Source organism: Manis javanica, chromosome 3 (genome assembly GCF_040802235.1).
Source record: "Manis javanica isolate MJ-LG chromosome 3, MJ_LKY, whole genome shotgun sequence".
NCBI classification, from domain to species: domain Eukaryota; kingdom Metazoa; phylum Chordata; class Mammalia; order Pholidota; family Manidae; genus Manis; species Manis javanica.
The window spans coordinates 15,995,168-16,023,129 of record NC_133158.1 but is presented as its reverse complement, the minus strand read 5'-3'; the positions used below and the strand labels follow the sequence as shown (position 1 = coordinate 16,023,129).

At 42.8% G+C, this 27,962-nt stretch overlaps 1 protein-coding gene and 1 long non-coding RNA gene across 4 annotated transcripts in view; one reads left to right on the top strand and one right to left on the bottom strand.

Moving 5' to 3' along the window:
- Nucleotides 1-13,188, top strand: part of TAFA4 (TAFA chemokine like family member 4) — a 156,409-nt gene extending 143,221 nt beyond the window's left edge. For all 3 annotated transcript variants that reach the window (XM_037019360.2, XM_037019358.2, XM_073230886.1), the window contains 2 exons: nt 6,894-7,018; nt 11,917-13,188. In XM_037019360.2, coding sequence (XP_036875255.1) covers nt 6,894-7,018; nt 11,917-11,928 — 137 coding nt within the window. In that variant the 3' untranslated portion in view covers nt 11,929-13,188. The remainder of the gene's footprint in view (nt 1-6,893; nt 7,019-11,916) is intronic.
- Nucleotides 1-27,962, bottom strand: part of LOC140848319 (uncharacterized) — a 134,305-nt gene that overhangs the window by 52,903 nt on the left and 53,440 nt on the right. The window contains exons 4-6 of the long non-coding RNA XR_012128958.1: nt 8,934-9,068; nt 6,414-6,483; nt 2,858-3,040 (exon numbers count right to left, since the gene is read on the bottom strand). This is a non-coding gene — a long non-coding RNA (uncharacterized lncRNA). The remainder of the gene's footprint in view (nt 1-2,857; nt 3,041-6,413; nt 6,484-8,933; nt 9,069-27,962) is intronic.

Below are 27,962 nucleotides of genomic sequence, written 5' to 3'. Positions count from 1 at the left end.
GCTTTCATTAGGTAAAAAGGGGAAAAATTAGCTGCTTTTCCTCCCCCATCAAGCTTTTTTGTTATAATTAACTTATGAAATCCTGCTGAATTATTGAACTGTGTCAGTTTAATGCACATTTGGGAGTTGGGGGAAGGGACATGGAATTATTTGATGAAAGCTGTCATGCATTGAGTCCTAAGTCAGGCAACTATTTAGCTGGTAAGCACGCTGCTTTTTGAATCTTCTGCTGGCATATACAAAGCTGTTTTGTGGTAGGAACTATATTTTACACATTTATCAAAATACAGCTCTATACAGATAGTGCAGAATGGTATTATGATAAAATGAGATAAATGTGTAGTACAATGAAGCTTCATTTATTTTGTCAAAGTGAATGCTTTCTAAACATCGGGTTTAAAAAAGATGAATAAGACAGCAGCTTAGGAATGGGAGGCAGTTGACTTTTTGAAGCTGTATTTTTTTCTGTTGCTAGTCCGAGTGTCTCATCTGAGGTGTCAGAATTCGCTTAGTTAAGGGTGAGAGTTTCCGTGCGTCCTACAGGTAAGTTCTTGGCTTTACGGACTGTGTGATGAGATACAGGGTCTGGCTTTAAGATGTGATTTCAAAATTTTGTTTCCAGTATGTTTTCTGTGCCACTTAAACTCAGGAAATGGCTTTGTTGTTGTTTTTTATCTCAGTAGCGGCCAGATGAATGACAGCAGGGTACACTGTACAAAAGCACTCGGGGGGGTGGGGGGTGGGAAGGACATGCCTCATCCATCAAGTTTTAATTTAATCAGCACCTTGGTCTCTGAGATGCTGGGGTTGGTGGGGATCAGGTGATAATTAGAATCAGGTTCTGTGTTCAAGGCATTCGCTGTTACGTAGGGAATGTAGACAAACTCCAGGAAATGCAGGATTCCAGGAGAGAGCAGAGGAAAGCCCCGGAGAATGCGCAAGGCCAGCCTGGGGACTGGGAGTAGCTCGGTCTGGCTTGGAAATGGTAGAAGACGAGGCTGGAGATGCAAACGGACTCCTTCATATTAAAGGCCTTAGATCAAATCAAATTTTAGGATTTAATTCCTGCCTTCTGGTAATTTGTATTCAAGGTGAGTGGATGAAACAGGATGTGCCAGTAAGAAAGGGTATGAATGCTATGAATGAAGTTCCTATAAAATACTCTAAATTTCTGAGAAGGGAAAACGTGACCCCTGAATTTGACTGGTTAAATGGTTTGTCAGTAGAGGTTTCAGAGTGAGCCCAGGCTGTGCGTGTGAGGGCGACTGATACGCAAAGTTCAGACATGCGAAGAGAGGCGGCGGGCTGTTGACCACCAACTAGGATTGTTTCCGCCAGCCAGAGCTTAGCTGAGGTCTGATGAACTAGCTCTGCCTTTCCTTTTGGGCTGAGCCGTCTACATAACCACAGGTCCATTGTTTCTCAGCAGGGGTGTTTTGACAGTGCCTGAAGACACCTTTGGCTGGTAGGGGCTGCTAGTGGCCTGTCTCAGGTAGAGCCTAGGGATGCTGTGAAATGTCTCACCGTGCACAGGTCCAAACCGCCGTGGGGGAGTTCCCTGCTCTACAGGGCTATGTAGTCATCACTGCTTAGGACTCCGCGTGCTTTGGGATAGGAAAGGTGCGACATGTAAAGAGTTCCTTTAGCAGAGAAATCTTCCTGCTCTAACTGCTGCTTCCCTGCATGTTCCTTGGGTCAGAGTGGAATGGCTCCTTGAAGTAACAAAGATAAATTGATAAAACAGCTTAAAGAACAGGGTGAGCATAGTCTCATGACTGTTTCCATTTTCTAGATGATATATATTCCAGGAAGATGTGTTTTTAATATTTACACTTTTCTTTAGAAAAGCCTTAACTCTCTGTAACTACAACTAAACGAAGTCCACAAATGAGAGAAACCCTGTGAGGAGTGAGCCTGCTTGTTGTGAGGCCCACCTTTGAATAAGACTGACTAGCAGAAATACCTACTGTGTTTTATTTAATGGAGTGGTGTTTATTTGGGACAAGGAATAGAAAAAAACTTCTACCCGGAGCAAAACAGCTCATTAGTTACATGAGAGAAAGTTCCAGTTGCTACTTTAAAACCGGGCTTCGCAGTCTGTCTCTTCTTTAAACTAGAAACTCATTACGGGCTGGCAGCTTGAAGATGGGGATAGTTTGTGTTTTCATAAGTCAGGAAGGCGTGGGGCTTTATAAAGTATTTTATTGTAAAAATAGAAGTGACACGACACTTTCTCATTTAAAATATATCATACACCTCCTACAAACTTGCTTTCCTGCGGAGACAAGGCTCTGTAGTGGGCAGGTAGCCTCGAGTTATTTTAAGAGCATCCCTGTCTCATCTCCTAGCCCTGCACAGTGCGCACACTAAGCTTAAACGGCTGCCGGCTCCTCGTTCGCTGTCATCACCTCAAACCCTCGGTAGGTTCTCACCTGGGCTGTGCACTGAGTTCCTCAGACAACCTTATTGTGTCTTGTTTTCCTCAAAAAAATATTTGCTAAGTAAGTGTCTAATAAATTGAGTGAGGGGCCCCTATAAATATTTTCTGGTAGCAAAAATAAATAAAGTTCCAGGGCAGCTTGCTATTTTAAGGAGCCTATTGTGAATCTGGCTTTGCAAAAAGCACTCGTTTTCCAGTTAAATGACAGGTAACTGGTAAATAATGTCACAAGAGCTTGATCACCTGTGCTTCCTTCTTTTTATTCACGTAGTTCAACATTAATCCTTAAAATATTAGGCCTCAAGTACCTTTCCTAGGTCTGGCAGCACAATTATCTTGGGGCCCCAAGAATCCAGTAAGGATGGACTAACATTCCCTCTGCAGGGAATTGAGTCCCAGATTCCTTATTTCACTCACAGGTCATTTGCTCATGTCTGTCATCATCTTCAGCCAGACCCGCTCTTCCAGGCGCACGGGAAGCACCAGCCACTGTGTTGGTGCTCAGACACCGGCCCGTCTCCCTCACTTCCGCCACACAGGTCTGCTGGCTTCGGCTTCCAGGCAGCTCCGATGCCTCTCAGGAGTGCATAGGTCCCCCTGCTGAATGGAAGAAAGTTAAGAAGTATTTGAAATTCAGCTTCAACTCTGTGTAAATATAACTAAGCTCTGTCAACATTTATATAACTTTTTCAGTTTTTCAGAAGCAATTTTAAATTGAGGGCTAGGAACCTTCTCTTATTTATCTTTATACCCACTTGGGACCACCCCGGGGTATTCAGAAATAATGACTGACTGGTTGGACTCTCCATATGCAGCCCTTACTGATCTGCACTGTGCTGTGAATTGTAGTGAAGACGGCCGGGTAGAGAAGAAGGTAGAGATTCTACTTATTTTGTGGAAAGTTTTTTTTTCTGGAGCCATCTGCCTCTCCCTCCTGCTTCTGTAGGGACAATCAAAAGAGGACCAGTATATAAAAATGCTTCGAAACTGACAGAGCTCCATACACAATAGTTTTAGGGTGACAGTGTACTGCTATTTGGGACTGAAAAGAATAAAACTTTATCAGCCTTGGCCACTCAGCTTGAGTGGATGGACACGTTGGGGTGGCCTCCGAGGAAACAGAGGTAAATGGGTTATTTTGTTAGTGTTGGCACCTTCTGATTTAAATAGCAAATGATTATTCTAGATGGCGAGAATCTGCATTGCTGAGATGCTGGTATTGATGGGAACAACTGGACAGTAGTCTATTTTGTCTGATACCAGTACTGTTACACCTGCTTTTTTATCCATTCTGTTACTCTGTGTGTGTCTTTTGATTGGTGCATTCAGTCCGTTTACATTTAGGGTGATTATTGAGAGAGATGTACTTATTGCCATTGCAGGCTTTAGATTTGTGGTTACTAAAGGTTCAAGGTTAGCTTCTTTACTGTCTAACTTAACTCGCTTATTAAGTTATTATAAGCACAGTCTGATGATTCTTTATTTCTCTCCCTTCTTATTCCTTCTCCTCCATTCTCTGTATGTTAGGTGTATTTTTTTTTTGGTGTGTGTGTGTGCTCTTTTGTGGGTAGTTGATTTTATTTTTTGCCTTTAGTATTTGGTTGGTGTTGGTCTGCTTTCTTTGCTGTGATTCTATTTTCTCTGGTGACATCTGTTTCGCCTTAGGAGTGCTTCCATCTAGAGCGGTCCCTCTAAAATACCCTGTAGAGGTGGTTTGTGGGAGGCAAATTCCCTCAACTTTTGCCTGTCTAGGAATTGTTTAATCGCTCCTTCATATTTAAATGATAATCATGCTGGATCCAGTATCCTTGGTTCAAGGCCCTTCTGTTTCATCGCATTAAATATATCATGCCATTCTCTCCTGGCCTGTAAGGTTCCTGTTGAGAAGTCTGATGATAGCCTGATGGGTTTTCCTTTGTAGGTGACCTTAATACTCTATCCTTGTCCTTGATCTTTGCCATTTTAATTATTATGTGTCTTGGGGTTGTCCTTCTTGGGTCCCTTGTGTTGGGAGATCTGTGGGCTTCCCTGGTCTGAAAGACTATTTTCTCCCCCAGTTTGGGAAAGTTTTCAGCAATTATTTCTTCAAAGACACTTTCTATCCCTTTTCTCTCTTCTTCTGGTACCCCTATAAGGCAAATGTTGTTCCATTTGGATTGGTCACACAGTTTTCTTTATCTTTCATTCCTGGAGATCCTTTTCTCTCTCTCTGCCTCACCTTCTCTGTGTTCCTGTTCTCTGATTTCTATTTCATTAACAGCCTCTTGCACCTCATCCAGTCTGCTCTTAAGTCTTCCAGAGATTGTTTTATTTCTGTATTCTCCCTCCCAACTTTATCCTTTAACTCTTGCATATTTCTCTGCAGATCCATCAGCATGGTCATGACCTTTATTTTGAATTCTTTTTCGGGGAAAGTCTATCTCCCCAGGCCCTCTCTTGGGGGTTGTCTGGGTGATTATGGACTAGACCAAATTCTTCTGCCTTCATGGTGATAGTGGTAGCTGTAGGCAGGTAGTGCATGTGTCAGCTGGGAGAACAAAGTCCTTTTCCTGCTTGCTGTTTGCCTTGCCCTTCTCCGCTGCCTGTGTCTGTCACTCGCACTCCTGGAGCAGCCTCCGGATTAATCCCCTAAGCTGCTGTGGGCAGGGTCTCTGTGTCAGGGTAGTGCAGAGCCCTGCAGGGAGTGCCAGGTGTGCTCTCCTGTGAGAGCAGTGGCCCCGGTGGCTGTGCGCCGGGAGCAGATTCTGGGGGTACGGCTGCTGCCGGCTCACACAGACCGCTCTGGTGCCGCTGCCAGTGTGTGTGGCCACTCTCCTGCTACTGGACCAGTGTGTCAGGGTCTGCGCCAGCTGGGGAACGACTGGCAGGCTGCTTATCACTGCGAGGGGCTTCAGAGCTGTGCTGCCCAGGGGATTAGGTTGCCTGGAGTTCCCCGGGATTCCCAGCTGCTGGGCTGAGTGTGCTGGGACGAGTTCAGCCAGCTGTGAGGTCCCTGTCCCTATAAGACTTTCACAAAGTGCTTGCTTTTCTTTTGTCCCAGGGAGCCAGCTGCAGGACTAGCTCGCAGAGTTTGCTTTTCTGTTTCTCTAATATCCAGCACACCATGCACTGTGTGTCTGTGTCCTGGTGCAGTTACTAGAGCTGGTTGTTTAGCAGTCCTGGGCTTTCACTCCCTCCCTGCTCTGACGCCTTTCTTCCTGCCAGGGAGCAGGGGTAGAGGGGGCACTCGGGTCTCACCATGGCTTGTATCTTACCCCCTTCGTGAGGTGCTGAGCTCTCACAGATGTAGATGTAGCCTGGCTGTTATACTGTATCCTCTGGTCTCTCTTTTAGTTGTATTTATTGTATTTTCAAAAATATGTATATTTTTGGGAGGAGATTTCCGCTGAACTACTCACGCAGCCATCCTGGCTCCTCCCATGGCTTTGTTTTTGTAAAAGGCTGAAACATAGCCACATTTAACCTTTGCCGTGAGATTGAAAATTTAAATCCTAATTCTACTTTTTCCTGAGGGCCAGGCACTTTGTGAAAATCTGTTATCTGAATTTTCTAAAGATTTGCGTGAACTTGAGTTTCAGACTTCTCAGGCAGTGGTGGTTTGAATCAATCCACTGCAGTATGATTTTTATCAACAAGAAAAACAGGGCTGAAGTACTCCTGTCCCTCAAGCCACTACTGTGCCAGCCCACTGGCCGGGCTCCCTTTTCAAAGTCAGTCCTTCTTGTGCTTTTATTCTGGGACCAACCAACCAGCCAAACTGATGGTGTTTCCTTTACTTCTGTTAAACCTAGAGGACTGGGGCGCTACTTTCTGCTTCATAGGCTTAAAACACGAAGGTCATTGTCAGTCTGCTGCAGGGCTGGGGGGCTTTGGCGGCAAGGGCATATGCATAGGGAGCTGACTGGTCTGTCGGGCAGGCATGTGGGGGGGCAGCCCCCCCCCATCTTCCACTTGACTTCAAGTGGGTACTCACCACTTGCTGCCATGGAGAGACGAGTGTTTACATCTCTGGTCTGTGCGATACCAGCGCCCACCATTGCAACCTGCAATGAAAAACGATGGCCACGGTAACAGCTTCTCCCAACACAGCGACTGGCCCAGAGTCAGCCAAGACTTCCACATAGATTAGCTTGATCCTCTTGACATCCTGGGGCAAGGTCCTATTTTTATCCCCATTTTCCAGAAGAAGAAACTAAGACTAAGAGGACTTTAATGACCAGTTGAAGGTCAGTGGAAAAAAACACCACAGCCAAATGGAAACCTACATTGGCACACGGCAAGCTTGTGATCTCACTAACAGTAGTGCAGTTACCCAACTACACACAATATTTTATAGAGCATAGGGCAGATTGTAGGGCAGACTGCACTCTTCAAATTCACTTAGGGTGAAACTGTCCTTAGCAACCTGTGAGGTGAGCGTACTAATATTTGGGATTTGGGTTTTGTTTTTCAGCCTCCATTGTGCTGCAGAAGTGGTGGTGCCACATGCATCCTTGTCTGGAAGGAGAGGACTGTAAGGTGCTGCCTGATGACTCAGGCTGGTCCTGTAGCAGTGGAAACAAAGTCAAAACCACCAAGGTGAGAACTGACAAAGCCCAGTCTGTGTCACAGCTGTCGCATGTTATTTACTAACTCTTTTTTCCTGCCAGTGTTTAGTGTGGTGTGGATGAATCTGCACAGGCTCTGCCACCCTTCCTGGTATCAGCCTCTATGTCAGGCTTTCTAGAGCAGTGATTTGGTGGATACCTGGGTATTTTAGGCAGGGCCACTAAATTAATTACAGCTCCTTTACAAGCCCAACTTAGAGCTGACAGGTCAGTGCACCTAAATAGCAGAGCAAAAATCCACATACAGGTGATTTCCTAAAGCAGAAATACCTACTGCCTGTCATCTAATGCTTGAAAACTCTATCCTGTCTTCCAAGTCTACCTGGTTCTTGAACCAGAAAGCTAACTTCTTCCTTCCCTCCCCTGTGTCCCGTCCCATCTGTGGCACTCCTTGTACTTACAGTCCTGCTCCAGTCCACCTCATATCCACTCTCAGCCCCTGCTATTCTCCATATAATGATGCCAGCAATTTGTGTGAACTGTGCATCTTCCAAGCACATCCACCCCGACAGTCTTTCAGTGGCCTCTCCTGGCTCCTTGGTCCGCTAGCCTCAGCCTGGGTGGCCCTTACTACCCAATGTGGGCCACCACCTCCACTTCCTGCTTCCCTCCTGCATCTCTGAGCATTGACTGTGCTCACAGAGAGCTTGTGAAGTTGGCCTGAGCCCGTTTTCACTTTGCCCCAGAGCCAGCTGAATGTCTCAGTAACTGTTTCTTGAATGGGAATTAATGAACCAGGTCATTCTGGGATGATGAGAGTTAGACACGCTGGAACGGAGTGACTCTTGAGTTATGCTTGCTCTCTGAGCCAGGGCCCTGTAGGACGTTAAGTTTTCCATGGCCTCTCATCTTGCTTACATTTCCTACCTTAGTAATTCAAAGTAATGAGTTCTTTTCCTAAATGGGGGCATGAGATATTACAATAAACTGGATTTTATCAAATAGATATATAAATACAGTGATGTCATTGAGAAGGTATTGAAAACTTCAACTGAATGTCAATTTTAGCTGACAGTATCATACCCAGAATTACCAATAGTAAGTACACTAAATCAGTTGACTAGTTCCTTATTACCTTATTAATCTCAAAATCAAGACAATGTAATTATCATCTAACTGACTAGGACCAAGGACCTGATAGATGCTTTTCTATCCAGGGTGCTAGAAGTTCATGGGATTATTTCTTGGCGGAGGTGGGACGTTAACATTCCCATCTTTTCTACCAGCTTTCTCCCCTCCTCAGGTGCCCCCGAGCTCTGCAAACCCAAGTGTGGTTGCTAATAAGCAAAGCAGCCCTACGGATGCCTGTGACTGCACTGCCTTTTCCATCACCCCTGCTGTTAAGAGTTGCCAGTGAGCTCGGGTCTAGCATCCATCAGTGCTAAAAATTTTCTCTCACTGTATTTCTTATAGACTAAGAAATGATATTTCAGAAGATTACACTTGTACAGATTTTCCCATACCAGTGTAAAATGAGACCATGGCACAAGCCAGCTGAGTTCTGGGGAAGGATGTGTCTGGCTGCAGGGCCCCCTCTCTGTGGGGCTTGTGTGGGGAGCAGAACACTAGGGGCTTGGGGTGCGTGAGACAAGTTGTTCTAGGCAAGCCCTCAACGGTAGTACAATTCATTTGGTGCTTAGAAACGTAATACAGTTCCCATCATGATACTTAGCTGCTGTTTTTTAGTGACACGCCACTTGAGAATAATCTCCAAGTCATAAAACTTTGTTTCCTTTATTAATCCAAGTCAGTATGACTTGCAGTATGACTTGAACTGCATAAAACATTTTATGTCTTTTATGGATCTTATGCACAGAGAGTAAATTCATTTGTGGAGCTGTGACTGGCTTCCCTGAAGAGCTCAGTCTCTTAAAATTGACACTGACCTTATACCAGAGGTGAGACAGCGGATCCTCCCAAGGTAGAGCAGTTGCCTTCCCAAAAGGGTATTAACTGTGTAACAAAATGGTTTCCATTCTCCTTAAACAGTTCATGCACAGCAGCATCAAAATAGGGAAAGGCTATAAAAAGTAAGATTGTTTGCAGTAAGCCACCTATGTCAGAATTTTATTTTCCATTTAAATGCAAATATGAAGAGAGTTAGCAGTCGACTTAAGATATGGAAGTGGAGGGGCTAATTCCCTGACCAGTATGAAAGATGGGCATTGAGTTTATTCTGCCTGTAGGGTTTTCAGTGTCCCCAGAAACGGTGCAGCTACTGCTCCCTCTGGGAACACAGAACTCTGTGCCCACTAGATGTGCTCCGAGTTGTCAGGGTTAAGGCTGGTAGCAAGTGAGCCGCGTCCTTTAAGCACCAAAGTCGACTGTGTTCCAGGGTTTTGTTGACTTTTAAGACATTCTGGATTGTTAAAACACGTACTGAGGGCAAAAAGCTCTGTCTTTAGAGCAGTAGTTCTCAACCAGGGGCTACTTTTCATTGCCACACTCTGGTAGGTAAAGGCCAGGGATGCTGCTGACACATCCCGGAATGCACAGCAGAGCCCACAGCCCAGCTGCCCGATCCCAAAGGTTCTTAGGGCTCAGGTCAACAAACTCTGTGTCAGAGAGTTTCTTTCAGTAGCTCTTTGTAAGTGTCCTACCTGATTCTCTTACTTTGTTTCCAATATTTCATATTGGAATACTAGAGGGCAGACTTAAGAATATCAACAGCAGGCTGGTCAACACTTCCCTCTCCCTCCAGATCTCAGGGGGCTAGGTCATGCCTTTCACGCTGTCTCTCGGTCTGCCACCACAGGTCTTTCTCTTTTGCAACCGTGTTAATGTTATCAGTGGCGACAGAAAACTCACCCTGGGGACTTGTTGACAACCCACAGTCTGAGCAATCCCCAGGGTACGGTGGTAGAGGAAGTCTGGGATGGGGGCTAGGGAGCCGGACCCAAGGTTGTTCCTGAGGTCATTCTGATGGCAAGCAGTGCCCCCAGGGCTCGCTCCTGCCTGGGCGCCTCCCTGACAAGAGACCATCAGCAGCCCCCCCACTGCTCTCACCTGCGCCTCCTCCCTTTGCTGAACGTCCACTTGGCTCCTTGACTCTGAAGTCCTGTCTCTGTCTTCCCCGATTCCTGCAGCTAGAACTTGAAACACTCAGGACACCTTGCCGCATGAGAGCACAGCTAATACTGGCAGGTTAGCAACCGTGCATCCACCGAAATGCCACAGCAACAGCAGACCTTCCGTACACACACCACTAACACTTTACAGGAAAGTAAGTCCAGTGTCTCATCCAGAATGAGCTGAGCAGAGAGTGAGACTGACGTCTTAGCTGGGGGTTGGTCCTGGGCCGGACGCAGTCCCGGGTGTGTACCATAGATGCACAACCGACCCAGACAATACAGGACAATAGCCACCATTTCCTGAGTGGCGACCTTGTGACAGGCACTGGGCCACACAACTCACTCATCACTACAACTGAGGAGACAGGTGCTGCTTTTACAGTTAGGGGAAGAAGCTCCGGCTGAGAGTGCCCGTCCTCTGCCTCCCGGAGAATGACCGGCGCCCCCGCTGTCACAGCCTCGCCTGTCCTCACCCTGGCCGTGCACCCCTCGCCTCATCTTTGTCCCTCTGTCCGAGGAAGGCCCTTGCGCGGGTAGCCAGGGCTCCCTCCAGTGTCTCCTCAGCTCCTTCCTTGACATCCCCTATAAAACCAGGGCCTTCTACCCTCCACGCCCCAGGATTCCCCTTCTCCACAGCATGGGTCACCTTCTCCCTTGCTGTTTATTCACCTGTTTGGAGTAGGAGTCAGCAAGCTGTGGCTTAGAAGCCAGACCCAGCCCTTGACCGGACTTGCTATGGCCTGTAACCTGAGAGTGGGTTATGCATTTTATAAATGGTGGAAGAAAATGCAAATTACATGAAATCCAGATTTCAGCATCTGTCAGTAAAGTTTCCGTGAACGAGGCCATGCCTGCTAGTTTCTGTATCGTGTTGTCTAGGCTGCTCTCGGGCTGTAGAGGCAGAGCCGAACAGCTGGCTGATGCAAAGCTGAACGTTTTTACTGTCTGGTGAAAAAGTGTGACAGGCACTATTCTAGGTAAGCTTTGTGAAGACAAATTGTGGGTTGTACTTGCTGCTATAGTATCCACAACACAAACCCCCAGCAGTTACGTTACAGCAGAATATACACATAAAGGCCAAATGCCAGTTACTAGGGAATCTGAGATGCCTTGACTATAGATGAATTCAGGTAATGTAATTTACTTACAAACTATCTTCATGGTGTAGGAATGTTAAAGTCTTAATTAAGCTTTTTCCCCTCCTCTAGCTGGCATATTGATTATCTGACCTGTAAAATTTCTCACATGACCAAATAAAAATCTAGAAATTGCAGGCCTAAGTGCCAAGTCTGGGTGTTTAAAAGTCGGGGGAGAAACAGCAAACTCTTTAATAGATGCATGTTTCCAGTAATACAGCAGTTTTATGAAATAACCTACTTTTAGAATGAAAGTTAACTATATTGAAAGACTGACAAAGGCAACATTTTGCCCTTGACATGCACCGATACAAACAGACATTCAGCGGAAAGCATTTTAGCCCCACGAACAAAGCAGGCTCAGCGTGCATGAGGTACCTTGATGGGTACTAAGGATGCTGAGCTGAGGAGATTTTTAGTGCTCCACAAAATACAAAGCCAGGGCACTTAATGCCATGTTGTGGAGGCCCTTGTGCATGTTCTCTTTGCAGCCTCAAGCAAGATGGGTGACGATTTGAAGTTCGTTTGGTGAGGTTGGTTACAGATAAATGTGCAAACCACTGAACTACATGGATGATACAGCTGGGTTTTTACAGGTCTGGTAGCAGGAAAGATTACCTTTGGTGGGTATGGGGTGCTAAATGCTCACCTGTTTGTTTTAGGTAACTCGGTAGCAAAAAGATGTGCTTCGGCCCCGCAGGAGTGACAGGATGCAGAGCTCCCTTGTTGGAAATTTCAGCAACACCAGTCTGCGTAAGTGTGCCGCGAGGAATGGCACTCACTGGACCGGCCTGCCCTCGCTGCATCACAGCCCCTGGCTACCACACAACTGACATCCTCTGGCTCCCAAGGACACCCCAGAGACTTCAGAATGGATCCCCACCCGGGCGTCAGTTTCCGGCTGCCTCTACAATGGAATGTGGGCACGTATTTCAGAGGGGCCTCGTTCTGTTCCTCGTTTCCTTTACCCTTGGCATTAAAGAGGCTCGCAAGGAGTCTTAAGTAACCAAACCTTTTGGCAAAACATATTTGCAGCTATAGATTAAGGAACTCTGATTAACTGGTGAAGAAAATGTATTTTATAAAACTTAAAGGACAGAAGGACTCATTAGGGTCACTGTGTGTGTGCACTTGTGTTTTTGCTTTTGATGATTTAATTGGTGCATCTTGAGTTCCATTGTCAGGGTGGCAGAAATGAAATGGGGGCCCCAGGACTTCACACCGTTTCACCGAGGGCTAAGGAAGCGCATGAGCTCCCATATTTTATAACCAAAGCTCCATCATGACATATTCACAGAAGGAATAAAGCCTGTGGGGATTTTTACGGCTTATGTATAGTCAGACGTAAATCATTTAAAATATAAAACAGGATGATTTCTTAGATCCAGTTTATGTCAATTATATTAAAATATTTTGTTGACTCCTAGACAGGAAGGAGTCTTGAATGCTGAATTTTTAGACTGTAAATTATTTATTCTGAACTTAGCTCTTGACCAACCTATTTTGTTGGTCATTTTATTTCTTTGAATTTTGAGTAAAATCTCATTTTTTTCTTGGTTTACTGGTTTTTGGAGCAAATATGTCTCTACATATTCTCAGATGCTGTCAGGCAGAAAAATACTAGATGAAAAGCAACTGACCCAGATTTTAAATGCATAATGTTATTGGAACACACACTACTATAACAATGTGGGGTAGATTTTATATGTTAAGAAATGCCAAAAGCATACTTTCTTCACTGTTAATTATCCCTTTTCTTTCACAATCATAGGAAAAATATTACTATAATGTTTATAGTAGTAACAATTACATCTATTTGATTTTATTCTTGGAAAAGGAATGGAAACAAGTGATACTCATTTGTTTGCTGAATTTGACTAAATGCTTACCACAATTGTTACTCTCATATTAGCAAGTAAAAAATTCATTCTTGATGGTGTGTGGCATGTAAGTTTTTGCGATTATTTTACTGTTTCAAGGCCTTGTGTTAAACATTTAAAAAAATTTGCAAGCCTAGAATGTTATTTTGGGGGATGTGAATTATAATGGCAAACTTGAGAAGTAGATATTTATGTATCATGGAGAATTGAAAATCTAGGGAGGTTTATTTATGTTTAGGCACATTTAAGATGTTGTATGCATGCTGTACTGCCTTTACTGTAACACTTCCTGTTATAAGTATAGAGCCCCATTTCAAACTATACAGCAACGCTACAGCAGTCAGAACAGTATTATACTGGCATGAGAACAGATATATAGGCCAATGGAACAACATAGAAACCCACGCCTGCATGGTCAATTAATATATATGACAAAATAAGGAAGAATACAGGGAAAAAGCAGTCTTATTCAGTAAATGGTGTTGAGAAAACTGGATAGCTACATTAAAAAAAAGTGAAACTGGATCACTATCTTACACCATACACAAAAGTAGACTCAAATGTAAGACCTGAAGCCATAAATCTCTGAGAAGAAAACATGTGCAGTAAACTCCTGAACATCAGCATTAGTCATTTTAATTCTAGCTATGTCCTCCCAGGCAAGGGAAAGCAAAGCAAAAATAAATAAGTGGGGCTACGTCAAACTAAAAAGCTTCTGCACAGCAAAGGATACCATCAACAAAGTGAAAAGGCACCCACTGTATGGGAGATTATAGCTGCAAGTGATACATCTTGTAAGGGGTTAATATTGAAAATATATAAGGGACTCATACAACTTGACACCAAAAACCCAAATAACCCAATAACAAACTGGGCAGAAGACCTGAAGAGACATTTTTCCAAAGATGACACACAGCTGGCGAACAGACACATGAGAGGATGCTGAGTATCACTGACCATCAGGGAAGCACAATCAAAACCACAACGAGGGATCACCTCACACCAGTCAGAATGGTCACGATCCAAAAGACAAGAAATGACAAGTGCTGGTGAGGATGTGGAGAAAAGGGAACCCTTGTACACTGGGAATGTAAATTGGTGCAGCCACCACAGAAAAATAGTATGGAGGTTTCAAGGTTTCTGAAGAAACTAAACATAGAGATACCATACGACCCAGCAGTTCCACTTCTGGGAATCTACCCAAAGAAAGCAAAATTACTAACCCCCAAATATGTAAGCAGCCTATGCTTATTGCATCATTATTTACAATAGCCAAAATATGGAAGCAACCTAAATGTCCACCAATAAGTTAATGGATAAAGAATGGGTAAATACGTACACACACAATGGAATATTAGCCATAAAAAAGAAATCCGGCCATTTGCAACAACATGGATGGACCTAAAGGGAATTATGCCAAATGAAATAAATCTCAGAGACAAATATCACATGATTTCACTTACATGTAGAATCTAAAAAGAACAAAAATGAGCCAACAAAAATGAAATACTCATAATCAGAGAGGCCAGACTGGTGGTTGCCATGGGGGTGAGAGGTGGAGGGATGGGTGAAAAGGTAAAGGGAAAACATTACTGAGAATGTTTATTATCCTGATTGAGGTGATGGTTACATGAGTGTGTACACATGTCGGAATTCATGAAACTCTGAACTAAGAGTTGTGCTTTTTATTGTACATTTCTCAGTATAAAAAAAGTAGATTTTATGGCACATGAAACCCTATCTTAATGTTTTACCCAGATGTCTGTTCTTGTACCCCAAATAAGATCAAGTGAAAAATGACATTGCTTTACCTTGAGGTCCATTTCTTGGGTGTAAACTATTCTGGGGAATAAATGGTCCATTTGGGAAAATGACAGATAGCAAAGCTGCCATTTCCTCCATTATTGCTGCAAAGTATACTTTTTATCTGATACAAAAGTTAGCCCTGAAATGGGTTTCTTTGAGAAGCATTTTAATGTTGTGATTCCTATTTATTCCCTGTACAGAAGTAGATCAGACTGTTTTCTGTATTTCCCAGAATTTATAGGAAAGATACCAGGACACTCATGAGACGATTCTTGTCTTAAAGCACAAGCTGCCCAGCAGGCGCTGTGGACTGGGCCTGGGTCTTTGCAAGAGGACCTCCTAGTTAAGCTCTCCCTCCAGTCCAGATTTGCTGCTCTGAACCATATACCCCTTTTCAGCACTGGCTTTTGGCAAAATAGAATTTTGTTTCTACATTAAATTCAACAAACACTTAAATAACCTTCCCAAGACCTCCCTGAGATGTTGGGGTTATTATCAATCTTTATACACACAAATACATTTTTCTTCTAAACCTGGGAGGTCTTTATCAACATTCCCATTTTATAAGAAGAGAATCTAGGACCCAATAAAATTAAACTTGCCCAAACTCACACAGGTAGTTACTATTGGAAATTATGCAATGAGGAGTCATGGGAAAAGACAAAGTTACAGATCTATTTTTGAGTACTTTGTAAATTACATATACCACCTTGTGTTCAACGTGTCGTGGAGATGGACTAGCCTTAGAATCTGGCTAGTGTCTGACCTGCTCTATCAGGGTCAGATTGATTTCTGTCCAGCACCTGCCCTCTTTGCCACTATCTTACAGTGTGCCAATAATACACCAACAAAAAATGTCATGCTGGGAGCATTTTTAAATAGGGTAAAATATATTCACTGTTGAGTTTAAAAGAGTAACTGTATAATTATTTAATGGAGATCATTGGCCTGCTCAGTGGTTGGACATGGACTATAAGCAGGTTTATGTACAGCACTGCATATGTGGGCAGCACAGCAGCCCTTCTCCAAGGCATCTTCGGTGAGGAAAGAGCCAGCCCCGCATGTTCGGGGGGTTTCCGAGTCTTTGAAGGAGATGCTGTGGCAACACTGAGCCCCTGTAGGTCCCTGTCAGCACTCCTGGATGGAAAGGAGGCGGCGGCCCCTTCGACGGGCATGCACGCCCTGGGCCTGCCACGTGGCTGCTGGGACAGCTCACCTCGTTTGAGTTTTTACCCATACTGTAGAATTTCTGGAAGGGCTTTGTTGGTGAACAAGATGGGATGGTGACCCCTGAAAGTGTCAGTGGAAACAACTTCACCAAAATGCCTACATCATAGTTAAATTCTCCAGCATTGGAAAATGTTTCTGTCCAAGATGCTCTGTGATGGGATCTCAGGGACCCAGGGGCCAAAGATGAATTCAGGGCTGAATCGCTTCACCATTTAGGGTCCCTCCGGAATGCACAAAGCATTATTAAGTGGTTGTACCCACAGCATGGGGATTCTTCTACCCTAGGGGTTTGGGAAACTGCAGCTGTAGCTCAAAACCAGCCTGCCTATCATTATAAATAAAGCTTTATTGGAACACAACACTGGTGTTTGTTCATGCGTCACCTTGGCTGCTTCTGCAATACCGCAGAGTGGATTAGTTACCACAGAGCCCGCACGGCTCACAAAACCTACAGCAATTACTCTTCAGACCTTCATGGAAAAGTTTGCCAATTCCTTTCTGCCCAGTGGAAGAACGTGATGTTTCGTGCATTCATTAGAACACAATAATATAGCGGCATAGAGTTCAGGCACTGGAGCACACATGTTAAAGCTTGGATGTTGGCTCTCCTGCTAACCTTTCACAATGTTCACTCTGTAAGTTTCAGTTTCTTTGTCTGTACAATGGGAGCAATGATATATTGATCTCTCAGGAGTATTTTTTAAGATACTGTATCAACAGACTCTTAGCATCATGATGAGCAAATAAGCCCTGAGAAGTTTGTGCCTCCCATGAGTAATTCATAGTCCAAGTATCCACCTCACACAAAACGAGAACCAAACAGCAGGCCCGTGCCTCAAAACTGGGACACAGGGTTTAGGTGGGCACGACTGATGGACAGCTGGGAGCCGGTAAGACTAGGCCATCGAGTGCATGCTGCTGGCAAGTCAGTGAGACCTTGGAGAAAGCACAGCAAAGGCAAAACAGGAAACAACTCAGGGACCATTGCTTCCCTTTGACCTTGGCTGTCAATCCAGTAGAATATTCAAAATGCTTGTGCTTCTAGATGGACAGGGGAATGAATGTCTTGGGCCAGTAACACCTAATCTGTGGAAGTGGGAGCACCACTGGAAAGAAAGACCTAGCACATGGGCATCCTGATTTCAGTCTGCGACCCGAGAGGACAGGCGCAGCACATACACAGAAACACCATGCTCTCAAGTTCATCTTAAAGTGATCTAGTAAACAGAAACGCTGAACAAAAGAGCCCTGTGAATAATTGAACAGTTACTGAAGCATGTTGGGCGGTCTTTGTGGTATTGATTTTGGGGCCGTGAACAAAGCACAGCTCTGCAAGCTCAGACTTTAGTCCTTTTCTCTCCTATTTGGGCCCATCGATATTCACAGCCCGTTTCCACGCCAGGGATGTGCAGTGACACTTCTTTCATGTTGCTCATTTGGGCCTTCCTTTGCTCTCCGTGGACAGGGCCTCTGACCTGTCCTTTAATTATCAGCTTTGATTCTCTTAATGAGGAGTTATCAAAATGGTTTAGGACACTGAATTTTTAATTGAATAACTGTAATTAATGATCAAGGAATGGAAGCAGGCAAATGAACTCTGGTCCTCTACTTCCAGGTACGGAACCCTACTCTCCGCACTTCGTTCAGCTGGAGTCTCTGAACTTCCCTGCCCTCTTTTTGAATTGCTTCCTCACCCTTGCTTTGCTACATATATTAAGTTCAAAGATTCAGGGTTTTATAGACCATTCACAGACATCATAGAAAATAAAATCATGCCCGTGCTATCTTAGCATTGCAATAGCTGAAAAGAAAACATGAATAATCCATAGTTTCTCTCTCAAACACTCTCTCACACACAAATCAATAGAGCAGAATGCTTAGGTCAGCTCAGTGGGGCAGGGGTTGAAACAGGAATCAGAACGATACTTTGGAATATTTAAATATTTATGAGTGCTATGTATCTGACAAAAGACTGAAGCAGATTCTTAACGCCACAGCAAAGAAATGGGAGAACCACCACTACGTCTCTGCTTGAGAAAAAGTTAGTGACAACTTTTGAAACTGTCAGAGTTAGAAAACTTGGTATTTGATGCTGCCATATGCTATTTCAATCACCGTCTTGGTTTACTACGAGATCTCAGGTGAAGAGGGGAGTAGAGGAGGGGATCTTTGAAAGATGTTATGTCTGACCTTCTCAGGGAAAGGGGCTTTGTGGGAAATCAGTGCAGATGGCTCTGATTTGGTGATGAGGCACTTGGGCTGTGGCCAGAGAGAGTAAAGGAGACAGAGATTTGCGTGCGCTTTTGGAAGGCTCTTATTTGACTTCTACTTAGACATAAAACAAGTGCACAAGTCCATTCCTCTCCTCTCTGTGCTTGAAGAGCCGTGCCGCTCTCTCTTTCCCTCCTGATATCTCAACTACAAATGGGTCAGAAAGGGGAGTGGTCTGTTCAGGCTCAGAGAAGGGCCTGGAAAGCAGAGCTACTCAACAAGAAAATATTTGTAAAAATGGATAGATTTGACTACATAAAAAGCAAAACCGTGTACATGCTAAAACCTCATAAACCAAACTGACAGTCAAACTGGGAAACATATTTACAGTTTGTATGGCAAAGCATTAATATGCATATATAAAGAAAGCTTTATAGACCAGTAAAGCAGAAGATGAAAACCTCAACAGAAAATTCAATAGCAAAGTGAACAAAAAGTATACTAATTCATAAAAGAAATACAAAAAGCCATTGAGTTGCAACTTTTGATGAATAGTGATTTGCAGTTTTTGATTTTCAGTCTTTCCTGTTACCATATTGGCCAATATGAAAAAGAAAGAATATTTAAAAAGAGTTGCAGGGGTGTAGTGTGACACTCCACATACCGCATAGCAAGAGCCTTGGCAGTGTCATACTATTTGACCCAAGATTTTTACCTACAGGAATTTATGAAATTAAAAGTTCAAGTGGCATGAGCAAGAGCTTCAATCACAGAATTGTTCCAAAGAGCAAAGACACAGAGAAGCTAAATAACCCTCAGAAGGGGCTGCGTTTCTGGTTCTGGGCAAGGTGATTTCCATTTCACTCCTTGGGCCAATCGCAGCGACACTCCCTGGACAGCACACCTCAGTCCCCCCCAGGGGACTCAAAGCTGGAGGACAGGCAGGCTGCCTAGCGACTTTGGGACTCCAAGTAACAGCCGGGCCCTGAGGTTCTGGGTTGTTTCTTTCATCTTTCTTGTGTCCTGTGTATTCTGGGTGTGGCACTGGAGAAGCCTGCAACCAGACAGAAATTAGCGCCCCTAAAAAACCTATGCTCTTCTGTGCAAAGGATTGGGAAAGGACAGCCCAACAGGGCAGAAAACTTTAACCTTATCTCCTGTGCTTGTGTGTACACCATGAAAGCCATCTCAGCGCCGCGCCCCCCCCCCCATCCCCAGGGGGCAGCGCAGCAGGGGAGGAGCGGGCACGTGGAGCCCTGCCCCCGCTACTCCCTGCCGTGCAGGGCCTGTGGACGACTGGCCTTCCACCACCCTCCTGCAGTAGCGGGGAGGTGTGCCCATGCCCTGTGTGGATGGGGGCAGAGCCCTGTCTCCTCCCCTGCGGTGTGAGGCAGCTCCTTCACGGAGCCTTCGGGCAGAACTCTGAATTCAATATTTCCCAAAGTAATGAAGCACTGCCCCCACTGTGGGTATAACTCTTACTTCTGTCCCCACCCAACCACGACAGTAACAGGGGGCACCTCTGCCCTGTGAAGCCTTTGGGTGGAATTTTGATTGCATCTCTTTTACAGGAACAAGGCACACCCCTCTACATGTGTCAGTGTCTTTTGTGCTCACCCTGGAGTACTGAGGCATGTGTCCCCGCCTTCCACTCCTCCAGCCCCGCTAAGGATAGTGTAGGGTTGATTCCGCCCTGCAAAATAGACATGCAAACCCTAACCTGCAAGGGTGAGCTAGGACATGCACTTTGAACCTAATAGGTTGACTAGCTGCCAAGACAGAAGACTTAAATAGGAAACAGAACCTTATAATATTCAAAATGCCCAAGATATGGTATAGAAAATTACTCATATCAAGAAACAGGAGAATCTCAACTCAAATGAGGATATATAGTTAGCAGATGCCATATGAAAATATGGCTGGAGATGACACAGATGTTGAGATTTTCAGACAAGGATTTTCAAGCAGCCTTCATAACAACGGTCCAGTAAGCAATTATGAACAGTCCTGCAGCAAATTAAAAAATAGGCTATCTCAACAATGAAATAGAAAAACATAAGCAAGAGCCAAATGGAAATTTTAGAACTGAAAAATAGAGTAACTGGAGGAAAAAATAAAACCCTTGCTGGATGGGTTTCAAAGCTGAAGTGAAATGAGGAAAGACTCAAAAAATTTAACAGACTGATAGAAATCATCCAATCTGAACAGCAGACAGCAAATAGACTGCAGTAAACTGAGCCTCAGAGACCTGTGATACAATAACACGAGATCTAATTTTCCTACCCTTGGAGCCCCACCAGGACGGGAGAAAGACCAGGGAGCTCTGAAAAATACTTGAAGAAAATGACCGAAACTTTCCATATTTGGCAAGAGATAGAAACCTACAAACTGAAGGGTACAGATGTGAACATAAGTTTTCATTTCTCTGGGATGAATACCCAGGAGTATAATTTCTGTGTTATATGGTAAATGTATGTTTAACTTTTTAAGGCAAGTTGTCAAAGGTTTTCAGTTATGTGTCATTCTACATTCCCACCAGCAACATGAGGGCTCCAGTTGCCCCACATCCTCACCAGCAGTACAGCTGATTCTTGTTATTCATGGTGGTTACGATCTGTAAAATTGCCTCAAACACTGAATTAATGAATTCTGAATCACTGCTCCATGGCAAATACAGGGCCATGTTCCTCTGAGCCTCTGGTCACATTTTCATCAACTTATCGGTATATTCCTTTGTTTTATATATGTCTCTGTTTAAAGACACTTAATCTAATATATTAATGTTGATTATCATTGAACTCATGGCCAGTAGCACCATAGCTCATGCCTGGAATGAAGCTTATTTATCACACATACTTTGTCCAAAAGGCACATCATAGTCTTCTTGGGCTTAGAAGCACCAATCAGCACTTCGGCACTATGCTTGGGGACCATTATAAATAACGAAATCACCAAACAAAGGCCCCCAAATACAGGAACCTGTGGTGCTAAATAGGCTGCATGAAGGACACCTTGTTGACAGTCTGACCTGACACAAGATGGCAGGATGTCCCCAAGTTCAACCTCAGCTGTGAACATTATTGGGTGACTCAAATTTTTCGCTGCTCTGTGCAGGGACATGTCCAAATGACTGTGAAACAGTGCGAGTATTGATTTTAGGGCTACAAATCAATTTTAGCAAGTAGACAAATTCACAAACAAGGAACCCATGCATAATAATGACTGGTTGGGCCGCCACCAGTTTTCTGGTCTTGACAATGTATCAGTTATGTAAGATACTATTACTAGAAGAATCCGGATAAAAGGCACACATACACTCTGTTTTTCTAACTTCTTGAGATTCTTAAACTGTTTCAAAATAAAGTTAGTTTAAGAGGGGAGGGGGCTAAATGTGTCATGGTATCTCCAAGCAGTGGGTTACTATGGAATCATTACAATAGTGTCGATTCACATTGGATCTATTTCATATGATGCCATTTAACTAAAATAAATGCACAGATCTCATATATAAAATGCTCAGCAGGAGGATGATGCGTAGTTTTAACTTCTTTCTTCAGATTGGCCTTTCCTTAGGCAAGTTCACTGTGGTATTCAATCTCCAACCGGCTCCCTTCGGGTACTCCCTTGGCTTACAGCCACTCTGACTTACACTGCGGTGTTACTCCAGGGCAGCGAGGACAAATCCAGAAAGCTAAAAGTGACTTTGTTTCACTGTCAAAACTCCCCAAAATGATCCCTCTTTCAACTGGTCTCTCCAAGATAAACCTCACCCACCCAGAGATGTCAGGCATCACAACGTTTGGGAAGAGACTTGTGTAGCCATCAGAATTCATCTTAACCTTTCTATCTGACCCTCCACATTCTGATGCCAGCCAGTCCGTCTTTGGCTCAAATGGCTAGAGAGAGACAGGGTACTACTAACATTGGTTGACCACCCATTTGGGGTAAGGCACGACGGAGTAATTCACCGGTATTTCCCAGATGAAAAGACGGAGTCTTAGCAAAAATGGGAAGCTGTCCTGGGCACTCGTAGGCAGTATCAGAGCTGAGGATCATACTTCTTCTCATATTCCTACCTAGTCTTTCTTGGAGGTTTGTAATTTGAAAGTAAATGTTAGTAATAATGTCAGGTACCACAAGTCATTCTCAAAGCTTCAAAGCTTGAGCAAAATGCCACAGAAAAGTCACTGTAAAAATAAAGCCATACCAGGGTGGTGATAGTAGAGACCGAAAGGAGAGAGATCTGGAGCCAAATACTATAATTAATTTTGTAATTACATAAGACCATCCGGCACTGGGAGTTTGAGTTTTTAGAAAGTAAATACATTTAAAAGAGAATTACTTAACTACAAATTTGATAAGACACTAATTGATTTCAGTAAAAAGACACTATGTGAAGTGTAGTCAGCAAGATCGGTAAAATGAGGAGGTATGTGTCTCGGAGTGTAATGGGGCTCATCCCAACTGCCAAGACACTGTCTCAGCAGAAAGTAGGAGCCGACAAGAGGCTGTCCACTAGCAGGCAGGTTGTTCTCGTAGCTAAAAGGAAGTCGGGGCAGGGCCTGGGCGAAAATCTCTCCTGGTCTTACAGCTATGCTAGTGATGACCAACTGCCTTCTATTTAACTGTGAAAAACACAAGGTATCATCGGCTAGTCCAGGGTTTCTTTGGGCTAGAGAAAGCTATCCCTTAAGGCTGCGGCCTGCACCAGGCAGTGGCCCACAGAAGCAAAGACAAAGTCAAAGCCAGAGAGAAGCACTCTCTTCATTTGCTCTCCAATGAAGACTTGAAGCCATGTGTATTTTTTCCATAAATATCCTCATTTCACTTGGTCACACTATTTCTCTAAGGAGAATCCCCTTTATCTTAAGTTTCTATCTGATAAGGTCTCCTTGTCAGGAACATAGTTAATATTGTGTTATCATAGGCAATATCAAATCAGTGCTAATGACTATGTTTGGAATAAAATACAGATAGAAAGACAAATTACAAAACTAAGCTCTCTTTTATAGCAGTCCCCATGAAGGGACCCTACTGGATGTTGGTTTAAAAGCCTTTGTTGGTAAAAATGCCTAATGATATAACCAGCCATTTCATCACAGGTAATGTTTGAGCCCTATTCTAGCTTTTCAATGAACATGTAAAAGAAATAGTAACTCTTTGGTCCATAATTAAAAAACAGGAAGGTTCAATAAAACAAAAAGTTTATTTTTGTTTTCCTCTGAATGTTGGAATAGCTGTGGTGATGAGATCAGTTGCTAGAGATGCCTTTAAACATCAGGTGTAATCCACAGATAAACTGACTCAAACCTTCGGAATAATTCTGTATGTCTCATATGGTAGGTGAAATACAATAGCACATCAGCTCCAATTTTTCTCCAGTTTTCTTCCTCCACCTGTATCTGAAATTTAGTTGTCCATACAGCCCCAAGATATGGAAGATGTGCAGTTAATTTGCCCAGTAGAACTTGAGATATTTTGAAAGATAGGCAGATATTCTCAGGAAACTTGACTCTAAATAACAGTCCAAGCTGTTAGCAAAGCGGCACACCGAAAATCCAGCCCCACCAGGTGAGTGGTTCCCCTGGGATTTGCTTTTCCAGTTTTTACTTAGAAATGATTACTGGACTTGAAGAGTTAATAGATAGAGATGGGTCCCTTGTCCTTTTCACAGAGCTCACCCACTGGTTCCATTTTACTAAATTACAGAATATTATCAAAACCAGGAATCTGATGTTGGTACGATGTGTGCATGTGTATAGTTTCAGATATAAAATGATTCTATTACGCCAATGTTGCCCTCATGCTGCCCCACTTAGTCACCCCACCACCCCTGCCACCCAGCATTCCTAGCCTTCCACAGCCACTATCTCGCAGCTCTATAAACATTCAGTAGGATGCCCTGAGATCCATCTGAGTTGCATGTGTCAGCAGTTTGCTCCTTTTTCTTGCTGAGTAGTATTCCAAGGTATGGCTGGACTACAGTTTGGCCATACATCCTTTAAGGCGCATATTTATTGTTTCCAGATTTTGGCTATTACAAATAAAAGTTGCTACGAACAATCATATATAACTTTTGTGTGAACAGTAGGTTCTCCTTTCTCACGGACAAGTGCCCAGGAGTGCCATTGCTGGATCATATAGGAAATGTATGTGTATTTTTAATTTTTAGATGCCACAGAATTATTTTTCATGAGTGGCTGTGCCATGTTACCATCTACTAGCAATGCATGTGTGACCTAGTCTCTCCACATCTACACCAGCACAGTGTTTGCTTTTAATGTTGAGTTTTGAGAGTTGTTTACATATTTCCAATATGGATTTCATGTCAGATATGTGGTTTGTAAATAATTTCTCCCAGTGCACAGCACATCTTTCCTTAACTGGGTCTTTCACAGAGTGAAAGTTTTTAGATTTTGATGAGGTCCAATGTATTAAATTTTTTTTTGATAGATTGTGCTTTCTGTGTCATGTCTCAGAACCTTTCATAAGCCACAGATCATGAAGACTTACTCTCATGCTGTCCTCCATAAATTATATAGTTTTACATTTACATCTACAATCCACTTTCATTTATTTTTTCTATAACATGTGAGCTTTAAGTCAAGGTTCATTTTTTAACCTATGGTTATTTGATTGCTCCAATACCATGTGTTGAAAGATTACTCTTTCTGCATTGAATTGCTTTTGCACCACTGTAAAAAAATCAGTTGGCCTATTTGTGTATTTTTTTCCATTTGGATTTTCTATTCTATTCTCTTTATCTTTATATCTGTCTTCCACCAAACACACAGTCATGAGTACTTCTAATAAATTTTAAAATTCATACAATTCCTTCCATTTTATTATTTTTCAAAATTACTTTTAGCTCTCCAAGTGCTATCTTTCCACATAAATTTTATAATAGTCTTGCTTACATATACAAATATAATTGTGTTAAGCCTATATCTTAACTTCAGGAGAATTGGTCTGTACTAATTAGAGTCTTCCAAACAATGAACATGGAATGTTCCTCCATTTGCTTAATCTCTAATTTCTTTCATCAGTATGCTGTGATTTTCAGCATACATGTCCTGTCCTGGCTTGATAGATTTATATTAAGTATTTCATGTTTTTGTAGTAATTGTAAGTGATATTATGTTTAAATTTCATTTTCCATGTGCTCACTATGGTATGTAGAAATACAATTGTTCTTTGTATGTTGAATGTATGTCCTGAGACCTTACTGAACTCTCAAGTTCCAAGTCCTAGGGTTTTTTGTTTTGTTTTGTTTCTTGTAGGTTCTTTGGAATTTTCTGTGTAGAACATCATGCCATTTGCAAAAAAGTAGTTTTCTTTCTTCTTTTCTGATATGTGTACATTTCTTCATTTTTCTTTTCTTACTGTGCTGGCTAAAACTGACAGTACCATGTTGATAAGAAAGTAGAGGCAGTCATCCCTGCTCCATTCATGACCTCAGGGGACAAGCATTTAGTCTTTCATTATAAAGTATAATAGTCACTGCAGGGTTTTGGTAAGTGTTCCTAATCAAGTTGAAGGAGTTTACCTCTATTCCTTCTTATCTGAGCTTTTATAACAAACAGGTGCTGAATGTTGACAGATGCTTTTTCCAGCATCAACTGATATGATCTTGATCGGTTTCTCCTTGAGCCTGTAATGATGAATTATGTCGATGACATTTGAATATTGTGACAACCTTACATCCCTAGAATAAATCTCATTTGGCCATGGTGTAAATTTAATTTCATATATTACTGAGTTTTATTTGTAAATATTCTGTTAAGGATTTTTGTGTTTATATCCATGACATATGCTAGTGTGTAGTTTTCCATTTTTGCATTGCTTTGGTCTGCTTTGGTATTAGAATAATATTAGCTTTATAAAAATGAACTGGCAAGCATTCCTTCCCCTCTTCTGTTTTTTTTGGGAGACATTGTTTACAGTTGGTGTATATTCTTCATGAACTGTTTGGTAGACTTCTCTAGTGAAACCATGTGGGCCTTAAGAACTCTTTGCCTACATTCATTGGTGTTTCCAGGTTACTAGTTTCCAGCACTCAGTCTGAGACCCAGATGATTCAAAAAGCAAAATTCATATGAATGACAAGAGACCGGAAATAGCAAAGCTATCCTGAGAAGGAAGAATAAAGCAGGGGGGAATTACGCTCCCCAACTTCAAGCTCTACTACAAAGCCACAATAATCAAGACAATTTGGCAATATTGGCACTGGCACAAGAACAGACCTATAGATTAATGGAACAGAATAGAAAGCCCTGATATAAACCCAAGCATAGATGGTCAATTAATATATGATAAAGGAGCCATGGACATACAATGGGGAAATGACAGCCTCTTCAATAACTCAGGGAGGACTTTTTTAACAAAGAGATAGAAACTTTGAAAAATTCAGAATCTGAAATGAAACATAAAATGGAGGAATGTAATAGCAGACTAGATGATGTATGGGAGACAGTAAATTAAGTAGAAATTAGAGAACAGAAATACAAAGAAGCTGAGGCACAGAGAGAAAAAAGGATCTCTAGGAATTAAAGAATATTAAGAGAACTGTGCAACCAATCCAAATGGAACAATATTCGCATTATAGGGGTACCAGAAGAAGAAGAGAGAGAAAAATGGATAGAAAGTCTATTTGAGGAAATAACTGCTAAAAAATTCCCCATGCTGAGGAAGGAAATAGTCTCTCAGGCCATGGAGGTACACAGGTCATCCAACACAAGGAACCCAAGAAAGACAACATCAAGACATATAATAATTAAAATGGCAAAGATCAAGGATAAGGACAGAATATAAAAAGCAGCCAGAAAGAGAAAACAGATCACATACAAAGGAAAACCCATCATGCTATCATCACACTTCTCAACAGAAACTTTACAGGACAGAAGGGAGTGGCACAATATATTTAATGCAATGAAACACAAGGGCCTCTAACCAAGAATCCTCCATCTGACAAGACTATCATTTAAATTTGAAGGCAGGATTAACAACTCCCAGATAAGAAAAGTTGAGGAAATTTACCTCCCACAAACCATCTCTGCAGTGTACTTTAAAGGGACTGCTCTAGATGGAAGTGCTCCCAAGGCTAAGTGGCTGTCACAGGAGAAAATGACAGTAAAGGAAGCAGACCAAAGAATTACTAAGCAAATGCAAAATTAAACTACCCGCAAAGTCAGTCAAGGGATACACAAAGAGTACAGAATAGGACACCTAACATATAAAGAGTAGAGAAGGAAGAAAAAGAAGGGAGAGAAAAATGAATAATCAAACTGTGTTTATAATAGTGTAATAAGTGAGTTAAGGTAGATTGCTAGATAGTAAAGAAGCTGCCTTTGAACCTTTGGTAACCACAAATTCAAAGCCTGCAGTGGCAATAAGTACATATCTATCAATAACCACCCTAAATGAAAATGGACTGAATCCACCAATCAAAAGACATAGAGTTACAGAATGGATAAAAAGCAAGACCCATCTATATGCTGCCTAGAAGAGACTCACTTCAAACCCGAAGACATACACAGACTAAAAGTGAAGGGATGGAAAAAGATATTTCATGTAAACAATAG